This window comes from Lepidochelys olivacea (genome assembly GCF_965140295.1).
Source record: "Lepidochelys olivacea isolate rLepOli2 genome assembly, chromosome: 7".
Classification (NCBI taxonomy): Eukaryota; Metazoa; Chordata; order Testudines; family Cheloniidae; genus Lepidochelys; species Lepidochelys olivacea.
In genome coordinates, this window is record NC_140417.1 from 111,937,112 (window position 1) to 111,961,013 (window position 23,902).

Sequence of the window (23,902 nt, forward strand, 5' to 3'; positions counted from 1 at the left end):
GTACAGGAAATTTTTAAACTCAGTTTAATAGTCTCTTAATTAGAAAATAAAATGGGCATATCTACTATTTTTTTTCCCATAAACACTTATGGCTTCCCCGTGAATCCTTCAAGGCTCCTTTTGAGAGCCAAGGCTCAGAGTTTGGGAGGCACTGCTCTAAGAGGTAATATGTACTGCACTGTAATAAAATGTAATGTATAGCTCACAGATCCTTTAGAAGGGAGAAGTGGTACATTTAAAGGTCTAAGCCTCAGATTCTGATCTTGGTTACATTGATTTCGTAGAATATCCGGGTTGGAAGGGACCTCAGGAGGTCATCTAGTCCAACCCCCTGCTCAAAGCAGGACCCCCAATCCCCAATTTTTGCCCCAGATCCCTCAATGGGCCCCCTCAAGGATTGAACTCACAACCCCGGGGTTTAGCAGGCCAATTCTCAAACCACTGAGCTATTCCTCCCCCCTAAAGATTTGTCTACAACTCTGGCCCATTTAACTGAGGCTATTCCTCATAGAATCATAGAAAATCATATTAGGGTTGGAAGGGACCTCAGGAGGTCATCTAGTCCAACCACCTGCTCAAAGCAGGACCAATCCCCAATTTTTGCCCCAGATCCCAAACGGCCTCCTCAAGGATTGAACTCACAACCCTGGGTTTAGCAGGCCAATGCTCAAACCACTGAGAGTAACTTCATTGTCTTTGCTCCTAATTTATTACTTTCTGTATTTTCCTCTGTTAGCTTGATATTAAAAGCCTAATTTGTTTAATAAAAACAAAAGCATAGTTTGTTTAACATGGGAATAGGCAGGCACTGATTGCTTTCAAAGTGAACACTGCTATTCTTGTCTTCTGGAGTCAGGTGAAATTGATGTGTCTGATAGTCTGGGTGCAGGTCTTGAGCTACAAATGATACCATGGCTGTGATTCATGTGAGGAGTCCCAACTCGCTTTGTGGCACCAGTACTGAGGGTAAAATAACTGAGACCCAAGCAATAATTTCACCCATATTTGCTTATCTGCCTCTCGGAGCTATTATGAGAATTAACTAATTGCTATCTGTGAAGTGCTTTAAAACTGTCAAGCACTAATTAAATAATTACTTATGCATTTTATTTTAAAAGTTTTTCTAAAACTTTTAAATAGTCAGGTGGAGACATTTACATTTCTCAGAGTTTGGGGGGCAGTGGTAAGTCATTCTCATTCAAACGGAGAGGTTAATTTTACATTAATCAATTGATTCTGCTTTCAAGTCTTCCTTCTTTCTTATTTAGAAACTAAATAATTACAGTATGTGCCAGGAATATTATACTCACAAAACAGGAGATGTCTGTTAGGTTATAGGCTACACAATCAATGCTGTGGAGACGCCTGAGTTAGTGAATAAATGATGAAGTTTTACCAGAAAGAATACAGAGACAATGGAAATATTCAAAATAATGCTTAACCTGGAAGTAGATTTAGCTTTCTCATTTTAGTAATCAGATCAGAAGGACCTTCATACCAATCTTTTCACTGTCAAATTAGATGTGCAAATCTATGGAAATATATTATCCTGACATTCTCAGTCACTTTTAGAAGTAAGGCGTACTTCTCACCAGAACAAGGCATAATAGGACATTTCCCCCTCCCCCAGCATAATGACAACAGTTCTTTAAAAACAAAGAAAATAAAATATAAAGTTGGGCCACAAGATTCTTGCTCCAATAATGTAGATGAGTATTCAGAGAATTATTAGGTTAACCACTTACTTTCCAAATAAGCCAATATTTATATAAAATTCTATTATCCCCCTTCAAGTATGTCGTCTTTACTCACCTGAATTTGTGTAAGCGCTACACAAAACAATTCAGTTGTTTTATTTTATGCTGAAAATCATCAAAAAGCGATCACCAACTCAGTCTCACTGAGCACCTGATTCTGCAGGCTTTTCCTCACATTGAGTGGTACCTTATTGAGGATCCAATCTAATGCCCACTGGAGTAAATGGGAGTTGGATCAGGCCCTAAGAGTATGTCTATACACTACTGCCAGGAGTGAACCTCCCATCACCAGGAAGACAAATTAATACTAGTGGGGCTTGAGCTAGCAAATAAAAATAGCAGTGTGGACACTGCAGGTTGGGCTCTCATGTTTACCTGTCCCCCTAGGCTTCAGAGCACAAGCTACAATGTTTACACTGCTAGGTCAAGGCTGTCTACCCGAGTTTGGAGGCTCGCACCCAGTTGCAGTGTAGAGGTACCCTAAGTGACTAGCCACACTGACTTCAGCAAGGCTACTCAAGATGTAAATCAAAAGAGATAGAAATACCTTACCTCAGATTAGATAGGTTACGTGCCTGTCACTTGAGAATCTAAGTGCTGGTTCCATTGTATATAAAGTACTAATTAGGACAGAATATGTGAGCAGTATCCATCCAGTTATCTTTAAAAATATATTAAATTCTTAGAAAATGTCTGGAGAATGGTTACAAAATGTAATTTAGGTATGACTGGAATACCCTATGACAAATCTTAAGAAATATTACATGAGGGAAATAGTGTTTGAAAGATAAATATTCAGTGGTCAGACAAGGGTGAAATTCACCGCTGTTCACAGAGCCTGCAGAAGGCCTAAGCACCACTTACATCCCGGGTAATTTGAGTGTCTTAACTGGGTCTTAAATGACATGTTGGCTTTGTGCTGGCCTTTGGCATGTTGGTGAATTTGACCATAAACAACATAACTTTTCTCATTGCAGGATAATAGTCCAACTCATGGACATGAATTAAGGAGAAGTTTGCGGGATGGGCTTTTCCTCTCCAAGGCTTGTTGAGTAGTTGATTTTAATGGAGCTATAACAGATTACACCTACCAAGGATTTGGCTCATAGTATTTATAAAGCTCCCAGGCAATGTATTTAAGGCACTGCACAAATAGAAACAATCACAGATTTAAGAATTACAGTATAAATACATCAAGATTATTAATGTAATTTAATATACCATTGGTTAAACTCTGGGCTAGGTGAAAGAGTTTGTCACATACTAACACAATATTTAACAAATGTTTAATTTCAGTTAAGTTGCTGCCTGTCTGAGGGGCACATTTCTTCCCAATACCTAAATAATCCTTCATAACTCCTATTGGGGTCTCTTTTTAAGGAAGGGAGTGGTTAAAGCTACAAACCTCAGACTTCAAAGCTGAAATGGATAAGTATCTGGGGACTGATAGCATTTATGGTTATACCTGCTGAAAGGCAGAGGAAATCATAGATGAATCAATGGTTGTTTCAATCCAAATTTCCTATGTTTCTACTTGCATAAAGAAAATTGCTCCCAAGCAGACTTTAGATGTCAACATTTACCCTATAGCAAATTTTATATCTGAATTATAAACCCCAGAAATTGGGGTTCATAATGGAAACCATGACACAATTCTAACTATAATAGCCTTACTGGGCAGTGCCATAAAAAAGTGTTCGGAAATCAATGAGCAGATTTTCATTAAAGAAACCCATTTTGCATCACATATTACTCCAGAGATTGATATTTCCTGCTTATAAAATTTAACATAAAATTTAATTGCAAATATTTTCTCAAAACCACCAGAATCAGGCCTTAGGCAATCCACTATTAATATGAAGCATTTGTTCAGCTCTAGTGGACATATTTCTTGTATGAATTATGTGAAAGAAGGCATCATTTGCTCCTTCATGGTTTCAGTAATGAGGTTTCTTTTCCTGTAATATGAAGCATAAGAAGCAGTACTAGTTCTTTTCTAATTAGGTAAGTAAACAAAGCCCCAAACTATTAAATAATGTAAACTGACTGTGCATTTTGTTTCTGTTTCCAGGCTTCTTAAATAGTATGGAATTTCAAGCTTCAAAGACATAATTTATCCTCTACATTCTCTTATATAATGGACTGGTTTCAATTAGAAACTGCCCCAGCCTTCTCAGAATCACCTTTTAATTAAAAATCCTTTTAGCCTGTTTGATGTGTGGCAACACACAGTTCTAAAGTAAAAGTGTAAAACAAGTTAAATAATAATAACCATGGTAAATAATTAAATAGAATATAACAGAGGCAAACCCTGAACTCAAGAATGTATTAGTACCAGTTAGAGGCCCCTCTCTACTTAACTCTGAGTTAGGATTTCATGTTTGAGAAACATGAGGAGCGGAGTATTTGGCATCTGAGAGTTAAATGCAAACTATAGGTAGCAGATACCCATTTTAATCACCCATTCTAGGTATCTCATGATTTAAAGGCAACTCCCCTTTGAAAAAGCTCAGTTTTACTCTAACTGTTGCCTTGAATATGCATCCAATTCATTGAGACTGTTGATTTTTTTGAGGCTGCTTTGAAGCAGAGAAGGCACTTCGGAGAGAAAGAGAGAGACTTCTGTGCATGAGTTGTAAGTAATTTTGGGGTAGGAGCAAAGGCATGCTCTTGTTTTTTTACCTGATGATATATCCAGCAGAATAGTGGTCACTCTATGAGGCATGCAACATACTAGTTGTAATGATCTGTGAGTGACACCAGGAAGTTATTGGAGTGTTATATATCGTTTTTTAAATAAAAATATTCTTGTTTTGACATTTTCAGTCTTTTTTATAAAAACAATTTTTGTTAGCTTTTCCCTCCTTTGTTTTGCTTTTCCCTTTTTTCAGTGGAAAAATGGGAAAAGGGGGAGAAAGTGTGTACATGGGGGCGGGAAATAAAAATGAAAGAGGATAAATAAAATTAAAATGAAAACCAAAAACTTAAAATCATTTTGAAATTTTTTGGTAATTTTTTTTTCCAGAAAATTAAAGTTTTTCTTTTAAAACCCTTGGAATGAAAATCATTTTGAAATTGTTTGTAGCAATTTTCAGTCACTTTAGACTTTTTGTCATGAAGATGTCTACTTAAAGGCCATCAGGCCAATTTTGCATCAGAGTCATTGAGAGACTCCAGGGAAGCTGACAGGCATGTGAAGCATTCACCCTAGAATGGTAACAATTTGGGATGACATTCTGGAGAAGAAAGAAAAGGAGTACTTGTGGCACCTTAGAGACTAACCAATTTATTTGAGCATGAGCTTTCGTGAGCTACAGCTCACTTCATCGGATGCATACCGTGGAAACTGCAGCAGACTTTATATACACACAGAGAATATGAAACAATACCTCCTCCCACCCCACTGTCCTGCTGGTAATAGCTTATCTAAAGTGATCATCAGGTTGGGTCATTTCCAGCACAAATCCAGGTTTTCTCACCCTCCACCCCCCACACAAATTCACTCTCCTGCTGGTGATAGCCCATCCAAAGTGACAACTCTTTACACAATGTGCATGATAATCAAGTTGGGCCATTTCTTGCACAAATCCAGGTTCTCTCACCCCCCTCCCAAAAACCACACACACAAACTCACTATCCTGCTGGTAATAGCTCATCCAAAGTGACCACTCTCCCTACAATGTGCATGATAATCAAGGTGGGCCATTTCCAGCACAAATCCAGGTTTTCTCACACCCCCCCCACCCCCATACACACACAAACTCACTCTCCTGCTGGTAATAGCTCATCCAAACTGACCACTCTCCAAGTTTAAATCCAAGTTAAACCAGAACATCGGGGGGGGGGGGGAGGAAAAAACAAGGGGAAATAGGCTACCTTGCATAATGACTTAGCCACTCCCAGTCTCTATTTAAGCCTAAATTAATACGCCTAAATTAATAGTATCCAATTAATTTAGTATTAATTAGGCTATTACCAGCAGGAGAGTGAGTTTGTGTGTGTGGTTTTTGGGAGGGGGGTGAGGGGGTGAGAGAACCTGGATTTGTGCAGGAAATGGCCCAACTTTATTATCATGCACATTGTGTAAAGAGTTATCACTTTGGATGCACTATCACCAGCAGGAGAGTGAATTTGTGTGGGGGGGTGGAGGGTGAGAAAACCTGGATTTGTGCTGGAAATGACCCAACCTGATGATCACTTTAGATAAGCTATTACCAGCAGGACAGTGGGGTGGGAGGAGGTATTGTTTCATATTCTCTGTGTATAAATAAAGTCTGCTGCAGTTTCCACGGTATGCATCCGATGAAGTGAGCTGTAGCTCACGAAAGCTCATGCTCAAATAAATTGGTTAGTTTCTAAGTTGCCACAAGTACTCCTCCTTTTCTTTTTGCGAATACAGACTAACACGGCTGTTACTCTGAAATTCTGGAGAAGATCTTTGAAGCCAGCTGAGGCATGGCTCACTGGAAAGCCAGTTACCAATATTTCAAATTTTGAAGTTGTTTCTGATTGCAAAGTTTTCAAATGGAACAATTTTTCACTTTACCAGCATTTTTTTGTAATTTTTTTTGTAATTTTCAAAATGTATGAATTTTCTTTTCTTTTCTCCTTTTTGCCACTGAGTGCAGTACTAGGAATAGTGTCCAGATTTGTCTTCTCACACTCATTCACTTTCCTTTTTCCACTCTGTGACTCTTCAAAACTTCATCCACTTTGAAAAAGTTACTAAGTAGCAAAATAAATGTTTCATTTTTCCTTTTGCTGCATGTAATTTTCCAAAGTGGAGGACATTTTGGAAAGTTTAGAATGGAAAAAGAATACATTTTAAAAAATGTGGAAGAAAAAAAAAGCAAACCAAAACCCTAAACTTGTTCATTCTGTTGCCTCCAGTAGCAAAAAAGGGAGAGAAAATGGGAAAAGCAATAATTGAAAATACTGAAAATTATTAGATTTTGAAAAAATTAAACAAATCTAAAATTCAATTCAAGAAAAAACAATTGTTTAATTTCATTTTGAAATTTCACATAGAAAAAATGAAATATTTAATCAAAAGATATTTTGCCACAGAAAACTTAATTTTTGATAAAACATTGTTCTTCAGCAGGAAAATTTCAGTTAATTCTTACTCTGAGGCATGTTAGGCCAAGAGTGTTGCCAGTCAGTGAGCTAGATCTTCCAGCAACACTCAAGGCATTTCTTGAAACCTGTAAATTGTTTGTCCACCAGAAGCTGCTGAAGGGTTTTGAATATTCATAGTAGTTCCTGTGGAGGTTAACTGATGGGCAGAGTGCAGGTGAGGTGATTGAGGTGTACGATGGAACTAATTTAACGCATACATGATACATGCTTCAGTTTCTGAAGGCTCAGAAAAAATATTATTTATTGGAGATAAAGAGTAAACAGACGGTAGCAGCAGCAGCATCTGGCAACAGACCCACTACCATCGGTGGTGCACAATGAAAAGACTATTGTTGGCAATTCTGGTAGTTGTATCTAATCAACAGGAAGTTGAGTGCCTCTTGCCCCCAATGTGTATTGATGATTTTTGAATTCTGAGTCAGAGGCATTCCTTTGAGGCACATACCCATGGGTGAGGATTCATGAAAATACTGCATTTGGAGAACACTATTTTGTTTCAGTGTTCCTAATATCTCAGAAAAAGCCAAAAGAAATTTTAACAAAAATTTAACAAATTTTCCCAAAACTTATCTTTGAGCATGAGAAATTCCAGCCTTTTTTGGGAAAACTTGTAAGTGTTGGAAGCTACTATTTTGCTATAACCACATCAGTGCTTTTTATTTAAATTGCGTGTGGCTGGTTCCTATATCTCAGGCATGTTGTGGAGCATCTGCTCATCTACAGCAGCTCCATCAGCTGCCTGAATCACCAATGAGTGGGTTTTTTTCCTGACTGTGTGTGATAATTGGAGGGATTTTGGAGAGATTTTATTAAACCATCGACATGTTACAGAGCATTTTGCTGAGCTCCAAGATGAGTCACTGTAATTTGAATTACCTTGCTATACTTTTCAGCTGAAATGTAATATACTTTAAGATATATACTTAATTGTAATGAAGATTCTTCCTTTGCCAGCTACTTTTAATATTGATTTTTGAGCTGGGCCTAAGTATGTGATACAATAACAGACTTAGAGGACAGACTGGGAGCTACATATATCAGGTTTATTGATGCCGTCTGTGTCTCCTTTTCTTCCCTTTTCTAATGAGGCACTAAAAAATCTGTATTTTTACCATTTACAGAGTAGTGTGGTTTCACTGTCTGTAAAAGGTAAACAAAAATGTTTTGATTCTTTCATTTTGTAGGCAAATCTACGTATGTTACCCATTATTCTTGTCAAAATATCATCCTTTGTATACTAAATATTGTTTCTAAATACTATTTAGAAACAAAGGCTCCATTCCTACAATGGATTCTGCATAGGCAGCACCCTGTTTTCAAGCCCTATCTTGAAGGCCAAAAAAGTTTTTTTTTTTTTTTTCCCCCCCAATCATGTTAGTTAAATCACATTAGCTTAACATGACTGAAAATCTCTAAGATGTGGACTAGCAAGTTTGAAGGCAAATAACACTGCTTCAGAAATGTTAGTATCTTAACAGAGCTTTTCAGTCATGTTAAGCTCACTTGGCTGAACTCACATGCCTGAAAAACACACTTTTGGGGCATTTGACTTCAGTAGGGTTCCATGCAGGTGCAAGGGCATGCCTGCCTAGGATTTGTAGGATTGGCTTTATCAAGACAATGACCTCTTTATAAAATATTTCATTTGAAAATGATACAGAATTAATGGTCAGAAATTTTTGACTGCCTGTGTTTGGGGAAAAAAATAGTGTACCTCCTGTAAAGAGTACAGCTGTGTCAGAATGACACTTAACAGATTTTGTCTAAATCAACATTTGAAGGAATATACAAGTTAAATTTCAATAATGAACTAAGAAATATAATAGTCATTTAGTTTGTTAATCTTTTTCTAATCCTTTGTAGTAAATTTTTTCCAAGACAAGAAGTTTTTAATTAGTATTTTTCTTCTAAACTGAACAATGACAACAAAATGTCAGGTTTTAGTCAGCCCATCAACTAATGTGGAAGTGCATTTATTTTCTTGCTGAGTCAGCTTTGTGTCAGGTGTATTGAAATTAAGCTTCCTTCATTCAGTGTTGAGAGTTGTTAATCTAAAATAGCTTATTTATTTTGAAGGAAGAGCCAGAAAGAGTCATTCTTAACATGCAACTATAGAATCGAAAGCAAGTAATCAAGGTAGCTTAATAATTAGCAACTTAGCCAATAATTCATAACTTGAGCTATAACATCCACTCTTTTTTCTCCTTCCGTATTTCCTCTTAGAGGCCCAAATGTAGAGGTGAGTGGGTGAATCCAAAATAGCGTAAGCTAAAGTAATTTACTCTTTAACACCCTCCTGTTAGTTGCTTTTCTTTCAACACTGCTCTCTTATGGCTCCATATTTATATTAATAGAATGTAAATTAAACCATCTTTGATTCCCTTTCTATCTTAGCTCAGTTGGCCCAATTAAGTTGTAATATGTCAGGGTTGTAAGAAACACACTGGTAAACGTGTAATGAGTCCAAGTTGTTGCAACTACATGCTAAAGAGCCAAGATGAAGATGTAAGCCAAACTATCTTAAACAACTTTGGACTCACTTTGCGCAGAGCGGCGTTTAAGTGTGAAATGCTAAAACAGATTTTATGTAACTGTAGTAGGTTTTTTAAAGGATTTCCTAAGTCATAGAAAAGCAAACGGTTACTATTTTAGTAGTCGTAGTACTTTATATATCTTCTAAACACTATGCAGCCAGTAGCTAATTAATATAAACTTATTGCAACATAGATTTTTATTTTATGATCAATTAACCAGCAAATCTTATCATATTTCTTGTTGATTTGATTTCTTTAGGATGCTTCATTGATTAGTATTCATGACTATTTAATATATTTTATCTTCTATAGTGCCTTCCATCCAAAGTTCTTACAAACACTTTACAAACATTGATTGAACCTCAGAAGACCCCTCATTTGCTTATTACCCTTATTTACAAATGGGGAAACTGAGGCACAGGTTAAATGATTTGCACAATGTCTTTCAGTGAGTCCATAATTCTAATTCTTGGTGGTTCCTGACTTTCAATGCAGACAGATTTTCCAAGAAAACTAATTATGCTAGGTTGAATATTAAGTGATGTTACAGCACTAAATTACTCTGAGAAGTGTATTATTTAGAAGGAAGATGACAACCCCATACATCAGAAAAGCTAATGCATCACCATGGAATTAATAATGTAAAAGAATGAAGTCTAACACATTCCCTTATGGACCAGCAGATACTATTACTATTTACATTGTGTCTGGTGTGTACATGTTGTACAAAAGTCTTTTGCCCCTGTATGTAGCTTTCCAAATTAATTAATTCTCAAGGGTTGAAAGGGTTAGGAAATAGGGTTGTGGTTGATTTTCTATGAAAACTGTTTTTCAACAGAAAATTGGGTTTTTGACAAGCAAAATTTTCCTGGAAACGTTTTTAATTGAAAGAGTATAGCTGCAATCTTTCAGTTTTCAGCTGAAAAGTCAAATTTCCGTGGAAGATTTTGATGATGACAAATGTTACTTCATTTTCATCATAAATTTCTATGGGGAAAAGAAAACTTCAGATGAGCTCTGCTACAAAGAAGTCCTTTCTTTGCTTTGTTAAAGGGTTCTTACGCCCAAGGACAATTTCATCAAGCTCAGAAAACATTATATTAACATGTCTTCAATATTTTTGTATTGAAAAGTCATGGTTTCTCCTTGAAAGATATTGCAGAATTTATATTTGCATAAAAGGGTAAATGTCACATTTAGGCAAACTAAGATAGATGTCAATTTCCAGAACCGGGAAGTCCCTTTTTTTTTCCAGAAAGTGAGTAAGATGGAAGATCAAGTACTCACATAGAGCAGAAAATGAGTACATGGTCCTCCATTTTACTTAGTCCATGAGAGAACCAGCCATACAGGGATGCTGATGCACCTTTTATGCACCAGAGGCGTGACTCCACAGTAGCTTCATTCGAAGACAATCGCACTTGGGGAGGGTGGCAGTGATCAGGGAAAGTAGATCAAATTTAAATTTTTGTGACTCCAGTGTCCTCAGACCACTGCACAACTGGTGCAGAGGAACAAGGATCACCATTCCATTCTGTAGGCTGAAACAGCACAGCAGGTAAGGCAGCACCCACCCTCCCTCCCCTTGACGTGAGATGGTCAGGTGGAGTTTGAACCTGCTGTGGGCATTGTGCTAGTCCCTGCTTTTTACCGGGGCTGGGAAGGAATTTTTCCCTCACCATCATATTGGCTTCAGTGGAGTGGGGGGGTTTTCGCCTTCCCCACAGTGGGTGTCAGGGAAGGCCTATTATGGTGAGCAGAAAAGGTGGTAGGCTATATGTCACAACTTATTTTGTAAGTGTGGGGCAGATGTTCAGTGCAGGTACTCGATAGGGAAGGCATCCAGTGAGCAGATAAATGGCCTGGTAAAGGACTTAAAAAGGAAGTGCTGGTTAAAGGAATGGAACGGGGCAGGGAGTTTGGGGCTCCTATGGTTGGAACAGCAGGGAGCCAACCCCCCTTTCTTATAGCCCACCTTAACCTGTCTATGAGGGAGCGTTTATGGTAAGGTTCTGGCAAAAGATGTGCTTGAGGGACCTGGCTGGAAAAAGAGGGGGAGCTGGTGGAAGCCCCCTGGGTAATTACGGAATAAATAGGTGGTTGCCTGCACTGTACACTTTTATCTGCTGGGTAGTCCCAGACATCTAATAATAAAGTTGTGGCCTGATTAAATCCATATCAAGTGTCTCCTGTCCTTCTTTTTGGTATAGCCAGACAACGAGGAGCAAAGTCTTTGACTTAACTGGATGTCATAAGTAAGGGCAACAGGATTTGTTCTGTAACACACACTAATTATTTTTTCAGACTTCAAAGGGAATAGTATGCAGAAAAAGTTAAAAGTAGGCCCAGTGTAGCTACCATGATGTTACAGGAATGATCCAAAATCGTAAAGGCAAAGTTTAAGTTTGAAAACTAAACTACACAACTGATGGTCATTACCTTAAACATTCAATGTCAGTCTGAGGCTTTTCACTAACTTTGACTTTTTCTGCTTCTAAACATTTTGTAATGTCTTCAGCTTCATGTAGTTGTTCTTTAGTATCTAAAAATAAAATAACAATGTCCTTACTAATATATATTAATCATCTGTATTCACATATAGCCTGCATTTTATAAGTTCACACATTCTAATTATTGTGGAAACTGCTATGAAGGTGAAAATATTAGATCACAGTACATGAAATTAAAATATTTTACAGTTGTAGTTACCATACAATTGTAATCTTTCAAGCAATTGCAAAATCTGCAGGATGCTTATAGTATCTGTACATTAAAATTTTAACTCAGAAAGAACCATTTATGGCATTTCTTCCCTAATTCCCCAACTACTATTACATATGCATTATGTAAACAATACACATACATTCTGGTTATTTCTATTTTATACCGAAAGCTTTGTAGATTTAATAAAAATAAAAGATTGGCTTTATTATACTATTTTGGCCAAATCTCAGAACCGGTACTTCATCCTCATCCTCCTTGACATGTCAGCTGCCTTTAACATAGTCAGCTGGTTTTTTTTTTCTTGAAATCTTGTCCGCCTTTTCTTTCCATGACTTTTTTCTCTCCTGATTTTCCTCCTACTCTCTAACTGGTCCTTCAGAGGATCCTCTTCCTCACCCCTTCAACTTTCAGTGGGGGTGTCACAGGGCTCTGTCCTTGGTCACTTTCTCTTCTCTGTCTACACCTTATTTCACCTACACCTACACAGTAATCTCATCTGTAAACACAAATTCAACCATCTCTATGTTGATGACTCACAGATCTATCTTTTGGCTCCAGGCCTATCTCCCTTTGTCCAATCTAAAATCTTGGCCTGTCTCTCTGACATCTGCTCACCGATGTCTAGTCATCAGCTTAAGATCAACATGTCTAAAACTCAGCTTCTTATCTCCTGCCCATTCCTCCGAGCCTTCCTAATACCTCTTTTCTCAATCATTGTGGACAACATTGCCATCCTGCCTGTCACTCAGACCTATGTCACGGGCATCATCTTTGACTTGGCCCTCTTTGTAGGTCCTCACGTCCAGGCTGACTAAATCTTGGTGATTCTTTCAGATTTTTCTCTGGCCTCGACAAATGTAGTCTTGCCCTGCTCGTCTCCGTTCCAAATGCTGCTGCCAAGATCATTTTTCTGTCCCGTCACTTTGACCCTATCACTCCTGTCTTTGCATCCCTCCTCTGGCTCCCCCTTCTCTATTACATGAAACATAAGGTGCCTGTCTTAACTTTCAAGGCCCTTCATAGCCCATCTCCACCCTAGTTATCTCTCAGTCGGTATTGAGATGTTGACTCCCACCTCCAGTCGCCCCATGATGCCATCACCAACTTGTACAATTTTTAAACAAGCCCTTCATTCCTTATTACATGCAGTTCCTCGCAGTTGGGAGGGGGAAATCTACATCATTATCTTCCTCCAAAACCCTCCTTAAAACTCATCAACGATAGCTTGAGCAACAGTAGTAGTGAAGTTGCAGCCGCACGGTCGGTGACTGCTCGAGGATGTATGCAGGGTTCTGGCAGGCAGGAGTAGCTTGTGCAGACACCAATGCTGCTGCTGTTACTCAAGCTAGCTTTGATTTCATATCTGTCTGTATATGCTTCAATCACACCTCCCCATGGCAGAATACAAATACTCTTATGTGGTAAGTTCTTTGGGACAGACATCATCTCTTTGTTCTGAGTTTGCACAGCACTTACCACAGTGGCCTCCTAGTCTATGACTGGTTTCAGAGTAGCAGCCGTGTTAGTCTGTATTCGCAAAAAGAAAAGGAGTACTAGTGGCACCTTAGAGACTAACCAATTTATTTGAGCATAAGCTTTCGTGAGCTACAGCTCACTTCATCCACTAAATGCATCCGATGAAGTGAGCTGTAGCTCACAAAAGCTTATGCTCAAATAAATTGGTTGGTCTCTAAGGTGCCACTAGTACTCCTTTTCGTTTAGTCTATAACTAGCTCTCCTAGGCACTACCGTAGTACAGTAAATAATTATGATGGTGAATGGACTGCAGTGTTAAACAAAATGGGACAAAAGTTGGATCCACTGAACTCTGCTCTATTTGAAATGTCACACAAATAAACCCATTTTATTACTAGATCCTAGTATATAATAGTCTAGATGACAGGCTATCAAGAGGTGTTACAGTATACATGGATCAGAGCTGTATTTCAAACACCAAAGTACTTTGGAGAAAGATTGTTTCAGTATTATAAAGAGAGAAGAGGTGAAAAGGAAGGTGAGGTTGGAGAAAGGAATAACGAAGACAAAAAGCGAAAGGAAATGAGGGAGAGGGTAGATAACTAAATTACTATCAATCTATCCATAAATGATAAAAATAGTCTGGAAGAGAGTGACACCACTGGTTCAAATTTATAAGCCTCAAATTTGTCTTTTATGGCCCCTATCCTGCTTCCACAGAAGACAATGGTAACACCTACTGTTTTGACTTCCGTGAGAGCAGGTTCAGACCCCAGATTATCCTGAGTTATCCGATGCTCCTGCTTTATTTTATTTCAGATATGCACCACCGGCACACGGATAAAAACTTTTACTTTGTCACCTTTTGTTGGTTCTTTCATAAATCAAGTTACACACACACAAATATATATATCTCATGTCCTCATTCTAAATCAATGCAGTATTATATCTGAAAAGATTAGCAGGATAAACAGCTTATCATTAAAGCTAGATGAACAATGGCTTTTTTTGGTTTTCAAGAAAAAGTTTTCGGTCAAACCAAAAACGACATTTAAAAAAATTGTTTGGTGAATCTAAGTTTGAAAATTTTTATAAATGTATGTGTTTTACCGCAGTGATAAGGGCACTCCCCTGGGATGTGGGAGACCTAGGTTCAATTCTTCCCACTGCCTGATGTGGAGAAGAGATTTTAGTTGGGGTCTCCCACATTTCAGAAGAGTAGTGCACTACTATCACTGGGCTATGGATATTCTAGTATGCGTTTTTTTTCAATCTCTTCTCTTGAAGCTGTGTTCTACTTTTAAAAAATTATCACTGGAGAAGGGACTTGGGTGTCCCTCCCCACAGGCGAGTCCCTAAATACCAAGCTATACATCCATTCTAACTCTCTTTCCCTGTCCCCGTGACTATCCATTGTCATTCTAAGTAACAGTTCATATCTTTCATTAAGACAATGAATAGTCATTGGGACAATCATACTTCTGAAAAAATATCTGAGGGGAACTATTTGTCAAATATGTTTGTCAAATCACAAATGATTATCATAATAAGTGATTATCAAACACATTAAATACCTTTGAGTTTGCTCTGGAGAGTAAATAAATCCTGCTTTAATTCATTCTTCTGCAGCTGGAGTGCATTTAACTGAACATTTTCATGTTCCATTGACTCCATTTCTAAGAAGAAATATATTTTAAGTTAAAATGTATTACAGTTTTAATCTTGATGGTATAATCTTAAATACTCTTTAATTACTTGTAACCGTCTTTGGATATTCTAAAAGGACATTAGGCTAAAAATACAATTAGACTTATAAAACCTGGTGTACAAGAAATTACATATGGACAACTCTATTAGAATTATATGTATCTACAAAGAGGGAATACAAGGAACAGGTGCATGATGAATTAAGTCTGTCAAGTCAAACTGTCTGCAGAGAAATTTTTTTACCCCTGTTGGCTATTCATGTTCCTGGAACTCTGGACTTTATCGCCAGATGGGTGAGTTGGGTTCACCTGGAGAAATAGGAACTGAAACGGTCCAAGTAGCCATTGCCTTTGTTACTCGTGTGGTCTGTGGCTAGCACAAAGAATGATTGCCCAGTCAGCAAGGAAGAGGAACAGGAAATGCCGTGGTTAGACTACCTGCTATGATCTTATATTCTGTATTTGAGCTCAAAGGGTCATAGGATCCTGTTTGAGACAATAACTATAAAGGACCAATCTCATGAGGCACCTGTGCATGTAACTCCCGTTGAATTTAGGAGGGCTTGTAGGATTCAGAGCTAGGTGGTCAATAATCATTGAGGATTTATGTGGTCCATTTAACATGGTAATGCAACGTGCACCCCCCTATACTTCTCTGTTGGCTATGACCTCCTGGATAGCTGTGCAGGAGTAGATGCAGGTATCGCAGAGCTTGTACTTCCCTGCATAGCACAAATGAGTGGGAGAGAGTGTACTGGGCAATATAGCCACACCAACACACTGTCCCTTATTCAGGGCAGATCATGTCTTACAATCTAGCCCGAAGAGAAATATCCAGCTAGGAAGACAATAGGTTTAAAGCTATTGCTTTACTCAGTTATGTTTTAGTCATTTGTATTCTCTAGCAATCCAAGATAAAATAGTTTGACATAAGACATACCGTTTTTCAAAATATTTGCCTTAGTTTCTAAATCACATATTTCAGTCTTGACTTTTTTCCTAATCAAAAGCTCTCTGTTACATGTTAGTCCATACTCATTGTTAAAATCTGTGATTTCCTTAATAAAATTCTCCTCTTCTTCAATCATTTTCCTCTTTGTATCTGACTAAAAAGGTGGGAAAAAAATACATAGAGAAAAATAGAATCCTTGTTAAAATAATCGAGGTGAAATACAGTTTTGTCCCCTTATAACTATGTAAAATCAGTATGTATTCTATTTTGTAACCTGGAAAAACAGGGAAATGGTCTAGCTCTCCATCATTACTTCTGTTGCATTAATCTTACTGTTTTGCTCTTGTGACAAAATGAAAGGAGTGTGTTCTATAATAATAGTGCTGTATCATTAGTGTTAGAGGCCACATTATGCTATCAATTTTTAAGCATGTGTTGAAATCAATGGAGAGTTCTGCTTAAAATCAATGGCACAAAATGGCCATTATTTTTGGTTCTTTAAATTGCTCATTAAGGGTGAAATTCATCCCTTTGCAGAAGTCCAGGACAAGGCCACTGCACTATTTAAGCTCCCAAAATATAGCCTAAGAGAGCTGACTCTGTTAGGGAGTCTGGAATATGGAGTTTCTCAGTGCCTTTTAGAAGTAGGTCCCAAATTTAAAGTATTTGCTTTTTCAAGGAAAACTTTAACTCATAGAAAAATACATTCATATAGTCAATTACAAGATTAAATTCCATTCAAAGCTCTTATCTGAATACTAATTTAAGTAAAAAGTGAATTCCCTTGTAAACAAGAAGAGATAACCCATGTATCAAATCTAACTGGATACAGCTGATATCAAATTCACGTTCCATCAGAGGATAGGAATTTTGCCTTTATTGCTAAGTAGCATTACTATAATATTTACAGTATTCCTATTCTGTCCTATATGTCAGAAGGGGAATATGCTAGACACTGCAGTAATACTACTAAATTGTAAAGACAACTGAAAAGTTTTTAAAGGTAATCCAGGAGGTAGATTATCTAAAATCATGGATTAAAGTTTGGAGTGAGAGTCTGAATTTTTGTGTTCTAATTTGTTAGAACCAAAACAAATTTTAATCATTCAGATTTTCATACTTAATTAGTGTCCAGTTTTTTTCAAAATATAAATCTGACTGTAGTCATACAGTATTTTGTAAAACTGAACTCCCCTAAATAGTATAACTGGAAACATACAAAGATTTTGAGAAAAATACTCCTTTGATTCATAAGTTCAACTTTCTTTTTCTCTAAGATGTCTTCACGTTTCTTCAAAAGTTGTAAGTAGAAGAGCTTTTCAGACAGCTGTTGAACCTTCAAAGAGAAGAAAAGATTATTGGTGATAAAAATAAGTACACATGATGGATAGGTCTTGCACATAAAGTGCCCTATCCAGAAAAAAAAGTCTGCATAGCTGCTGGACCATGGAAGCTTAATGGGTCTCCTTTTCTCTTTAGCTTGCAATCTAAACACAATTCTTCATAGCAGTCTCTCCTCTTTAGAGGCTAAACTCAGTGCTGTTCCCAATATAGAGAATGGAGTCCTTAACTCTCATTTTTAGCCAGAAAATTTTTCATTTGGAATGGAGAGAGACTCAACAGAGCATACAATCTTTTAAATAGCTTAACATAGGGGTGAGTTTTTCTCTATCTAACCAGATATCATTAAGTCAGGCATAGATTAACTTCAAAGGGACAAAACCCCAAAGTTATTGTGCTCTTCTCTGAATGTCTGTGGTTAGCCATAGAGAGCTATTTATGCTAGCTATTACCCTGTGCCTCTTCTACTATTGACGATGAAGTAGGGATTAATGGTCTCATAAATTTTCCCAGTTTGACTGTGAGAACTATCAGGCAGAGGAGAGTAATGAAGGGACCAAGCTTTGGGCTGAAGACAGTTCTACTATAAAACCCCAAATAAACTAAAAACCTTCCTTCTGCACACATTTGTATTTTTGGATTTAATTTTTTTAAACAGTACTTCAACTGATGAGGTAGGCTGCTCAACTAATTTGTGCATACCACTCAAGGAGAATTCTTCCAGATTTTGCAGCACAACCATGGTTGGAAATTTAAAACTAAGCAAGCATAGGGGGAAAGAATATGATAAGATACAGGAGCAGATAAGTAGGGAGCAACTAAGTTATTGAAGGATATTAAAGGCAAGCACCAGAAGCTTGTATCTGATGTGATGGTGAGTGGAGCCAATGAAGGGACTCAAAGAGAGGGGATGACAAGGGAGCAAAGTGGCTGTCAGGAAGCCCACAGAGTATGGGATTGCAGTAGTCAAGAGGAAATATGGTGAGAGTCTATATGATAGTTTCAGTGGTGTGGATGGCAAGAAAAGGCCAAATATTAGAGATATTATGGAAGAAGAAGTAACAAGATTTAGAAACTGTCTACATAAACAGGTTGAGAAAGGGTACTGTCAAGATGATATGCCTGAATAACAGAGAGAATGGTGGTAGTGTCAACAGTAATGTAGCTCGGGCAAAATTAGGAGAATTTAGAAAAGAAAACAATGGGCCAGATTTTCTCCTCACATACCAACCATATTTTAGTGAAGGTGTCAGGGAGCTTGTTCCTCCAATATCAAGAGCTTTGGGATAATTTATTGTTAAGTACTGATTCAAAGCAAGTTACTAATATTGTGCTTCTGTGTTTATATTACTGAATATAACCAGGCATATTGTAGTTTCTCCAACCCCAAAGTGCCTTCATAATCTATTACTTTGCAGTAAATTTTTTTAAAGAAATCATTGAGCCATGAAAGGCAAAATGCTATAAATCAAGTTCTAATTACATGCTACCTGGTTTTACAGAACAGAAAAAAATTAATATTTCCTATGAGCATTCCCTTGACCACAAGCAGTCTCTGTGAAATAGATGTCAAAACATTTTTGAACTCTAAGGCTCATCTACTTATTTAGGCTTGGGTTGGGATGCAGCCGGGGGAGAGGGAAGAAATGACATACAGTTATTTGAAGGAGGACTTTAGTATTATATTATTTCTTAGTAGTAGTTTGATTATATTAATTGCAGTAGATACATTGAGAATTTGTAGAATAAGCTAAATTTTAGGTATTGAAAAATAATTGACAATGTAAATAATCTCACTAGTCAATGTATAATCTTTATATTGAAATATTATTTGATTGAAATAATGCATTTTGGCATTTCCTTTATTGCCTGCATCATCTCCTTTTGATAAATGAATTAATTTCAAACTAAACAAGCAAGTAAAATCTACTATTGTACACATTGGTAAGAATATAATTAATTTTTGATGTATAAAAGACAATGGAATCAATTAGGATTGCATCTTCACCTTTCTCCAGTAGTCATGTACAGCAATTGTTTTACTTTTGAGTCCTCTGATACCTACCATACAAACCACAATTATAAACCAGAATTAATCAGTAACAAATTAGTGAATGCATCCGATGAAGTGAGCTGTAGCTCACGAAAGCTTATGCTCAAATAAATTTGTTAGTCTCTAAGGTGCCACAAGTACTCCTTTTCTTTTTACAAATAAAATTGTGATTCTCATAAATTAATTTTATAAGCAGGACTACAGGGGGTTGGTTACCTAGCAAATATCACACATTCCAACCTTGTATTGATTAAAGACCACTTCCTATTGTAGATCCATATTGGGTTCTGATCTATGAAACCGTTATGCACATTAGTCCCATTGAAGTCAATGGGGCTGTTGACATGCATATGTTTAACTGTTTGCAGAATCAAGATCTAAATTTGTAACTAGTAAATATTTCTAAACAATTCTGTGGATTCTTTTCCCCCCTCTAACATACCTTAATCTATTTTAGGGGTTTCTATAGCACCTGTCAAAGTAGCATTGAAGTGCATATGTAGAACAAATGCACTGGCAAACCACACAACAGCCTAAATTTTTGAAGAGATAGGTATTACCACCAAACCATTAATTCACCTCACCAAATGAATTAGTAGTATAATAAGTGTTGGTAAAATTAGGAGTCTGGTAGTAAAAGTCAAAAGGGGCACAAAGCACAATCCAGAAGATTGCAAGATTTATCTCTAACATATTTCTGTTATTTTATAGGTAGAATACTAGAGATAGCATAGGCCTGACTCTAAAAGGAGCCTCTGTCTGCCTCCTTACTATGCACCTACAATTTTGTAGGTGCAGATATTTAAGAGCACAGGTGACATCATTTAGACCTTATTTACAGGCACAAACAAGTGGGTGTCGAACATCAATTTCACCCACAATTATTAGTACTGACAAAACTGAGAGTATAAAGAGGGAGTACATGTCTCAAAACAAGGCTCCACATCTACTATATGGAAAAAGGGATTAGAAAATGTAAAAGAGTGAGTGGTAGAATACTAACTGGTCTGGCTAGAAAGGTGGTTCTGTCTACAATGGCACTAGCCAAACTATAAGTGCACTCTTTGTACATGCTAGACGGTGAGTAACACAAATAGAATTGCTGATGTGTGGATGAGGTGGAAACTCTTAAGGCCTGATCCAAAGCTCACTAAAGTCAATTCTGGGACTCTTGTAATTTACTTCAGTGCACTCTAGATACGGCCGTCATTGAATGGAAGTGGACAGTGAAGCGCGTATGTGAACGAACTCCATGTATCTTAGAGTGGTAATAAAGGAGAAGGAAGGAGTGTTCTACCTTCTACATCAAGACCCCAAGCTTGTAAAAGGAACCAGATTAGACCCCTGAGCCCATCTGGAATCCTACTGAGGCCCCTGGGGCTCCATGCAATCTCAGGGGTCAGTCTGAATGGTGAGCCTTATAGGACTAGGATCAAAATGGCAGGCCGATGCTCTTGTGACGTGTTCAGATACTATGGCGATGAGCACTATAGAAATGCCTACAAATACATACATAAAGCAAACACTATGATAAGATTAACACTACGTGAAGTGTAGTGCTTCAAAGTGTTCATGAACAATTTATTAAAATTACAGCCCATTTACCAATAACAATAATTAACATACTATAAGTATTACTACTCTACCTTAGTTTCTAATTTTATTTTTGCTTCATTCAGTTCTTCTGTTGTTTGCTTAATTTTTTCATGACTTCTGTTTATGTCTAATTTAACTGCAATACAAAATGAAACTTTAAACACATGAAATCAATTTGTGAAAGTGAGATTCTTTTAACAATTTGTTGCTTGCAAGATAGAGTGGTGTAGAAAGATGACTTCAGTAGAGACATATAATTGCTAGACTTCTAAACACATCGGTTTTCCTATAATAGCTACTGTCACTGCCATCAGTTACTAGAAGCGGAAATCGACATTCAGTTGCAAACAAACGAGTGCCTAATTACTACTTTAGGGTGGACAAACATGACCTTTGCATAGATAATTCAGATAGCTATCTTTGGAAATTTGATTTAAATTAAGGGTTACCTGTTTTACTGTATAGTAAAGTACCTTGTTGATACTCTGCTACACCATGACCTACTGATTAAAACAACAGGCAGGGAGACAAGATACAGGGGTTCTATTTCTAAATCTGCTGGTGGTTTTATGTGAATCTTGGACAAACTTCCTAAAGTTCCCACTGCACTCCAAGCAATTACATTTCCTGAAAGCAGATTTTGTAGAGTTCAAACTACAGGTCTAGACTGCAGTATTGCCAGACCCAAGCATTTACAAAATCATGATTTAGCCCCCACCAATATTATGAGGTCAGCTTAAAAATCATGAGATTAAAAAAAATAGCAGGTCCTTTTTATTCGCCTTCTGGTTTTGAGCCTTTGGGTTTGTTTTTAATCTTTCCTCCATCATCAGGAGGGTAGAAATGTACTCTTTAAAAACAAAACAAAACAACAACAACAACAAAAACGAGCGAGCACTGAGATTTGCTTGTAATAACATGATTCCAGGAATTGGGGCTTTAGGAATAACAACAAATATCATGACTCTCGTGATAAAAAATTATTTGTTGGCAAGGCTGTGCGTGAGGATGATACAAGCCTGACCCTGCTGTATTCAAACACAGGAGAAGGGAGGTAGGCTCTTTCAAAGCAAGCCCACATGTGTCTATCACAGGGCTGTCCTGAGGCCCTATGGAGTTCACTATAACTATTGAAACAGGAGGTGGTGAGAGAGGCAGGAACTCGAGTTATTGGGCTCAATACAGGAGTGACTGGGTAACTCTGGCCTGTATTATACAGGTGAGACTAGAGACTCTGAAGGTCCCTTCTGGCCTTATAATCTAGGAGTCTATATACTCCAGGGGAAAGGCTCAGCCAAGATTTACTGGCCTTGCTTGAAACCATCACCCCCACCACGAGATGGGGGAACCACCACACTGCCCTTCAGGGCTCTATGGGAGCCAGGGAGTCATGTGACCACAGGCCATCATTGCTGCACCAGGCATGAGATGGCAGCTGTGTGGCTGACCTTGGTGCATGAGGCGCCGCCTCTCCTCTGCTTGCTGCTCCGTGAGGAGGATTTGCTGGAACAGCGAATCCAGGCTCATTTCTGTCTCCTTGGGGGGCAGGACTTGGGGTTATTTCCCTGTCCCTGGGAGGCTTATTCACCACTTCAGAGGCCCCTCACAGGGGGGTAGGGAGCTCTTCACGGAGCCTGACTCCTCCCCCTTTAGCAGCAGCCTTGTGCTCAGTCCGTCACACCTACTCCCCCTCCCCACCTGACCACCTCAGTTCCTACCTCTGTACTGGGGTTTGTGCAGCCGAGGAGAAGCCGCAGAACCAGCCCATCAGGTGGGGAAGCCTGAGGTTAGAGCAGAGGAAGGAAGCTGGGTTGAGGGGTGGGAAAAGAGGAGCCCAGTAGTACAGGTGGCTGGATAGGGGAGACTGGTGGTTTTGGGGGGCAGTAGAGGGAATAGAGATTGGATGGAGAGAGCGGGGGAGTTAGCGGGGGAACTGCTGGTGGAGAAGATTGGATTGGGGGTGGGGCAGAAGGTAATCTTAACACATAGAGGGAGGGGTGGTAGTCATGGTTGCACAACATTTCAAAGTTAATGGGATGAAACAGAACTTCAGCAAAACGTTATGTTATAGTCAAGCTACTGTTAAACAAAATAAGGCTCTGATGAAACTTGAAAACATGAACCTGACCCATCTTATGTAAAACTGAAAGGATTTTTTTTTAAAATTGGTGCAAAGTGAAACAGAGGGAAGAGTTCACAAGGGTGAATTTAGGAAAGTGTTTTAGTAGCGAAGCTTCCTACCCAAAGGCCAAAGGAAAAATGGAAACTATGAGTGAAGTGGGAAACTTTTGGCAATTCAGATAGCTATTTCTTACCTGAGCCTGGTGAGCGAACAAGTTATTTTATAAAAATTCAAGAGAAAGAACTACAATATCCTGGGATCAAGGCGAAAATAAAATGAAAACCATTCTTTGACGTTTTCAAGACTTTACTGCTATGGTTGCAACAGGGGCTTTCATGTTTCAAACTGTGAGAAAGCTTCTGTATGCCAGGATGGTGTTCCCTGTCACATATTAGAAGAGCTGCTCTTTGTGGCGGGGCTCCAGAGTCTCAAATTATGGGAAAGGAACTGTTCTTCATAAGAGAGGAAGCCAGAATCCAACAATAGTGCATTTCTCGATATC

The 23,902-nt window shown here is 38.1% G+C and overlaps 1 protein-coding gene across 1 annotated transcript in view; it reads right to left on the bottom strand.

The window, feature by feature from the left end:
* CCDC172 (coiled-coil domain containing 172) overlaps nucleotides 1-22,806 on the bottom strand; it is a gene marked incomplete at its 3' end in the record, with an annotated part of 34,995 nt that extends 12,189 nt beyond the window's left edge. The window contains exons 1-6 of the mRNA XM_084634895.1: nucleotides 22,727-22,806; nucleotides 21,329-21,414; nucleotides 17,508-17,624; nucleotides 16,277-16,442; nucleotides 15,205-15,306; nucleotides 11,870-11,972 (exon numbers count right to left, since the gene is read on the bottom strand). Of these exons, the coding sequence (XP_084491021.1) occupies nucleotides 11,870-11,972; nucleotides 15,205-15,306; nucleotides 16,277-16,442; nucleotides 17,508-17,624; nucleotides 21,329-21,414; nucleotides 22,727-22,805 (653 nt within the window). The 5' untranslated portion in view covers nucleotide 22,806. The remainder of the gene's footprint in view (nucleotides 1-11,869; nucleotides 11,973-15,204; nucleotides 15,307-16,276; nucleotides 16,443-17,507; nucleotides 17,625-21,328; nucleotides 21,415-22,726) is intronic.
* Between the last annotated feature and the right edge of the window lie 1,096 nt (nucleotides 22,807-23,902).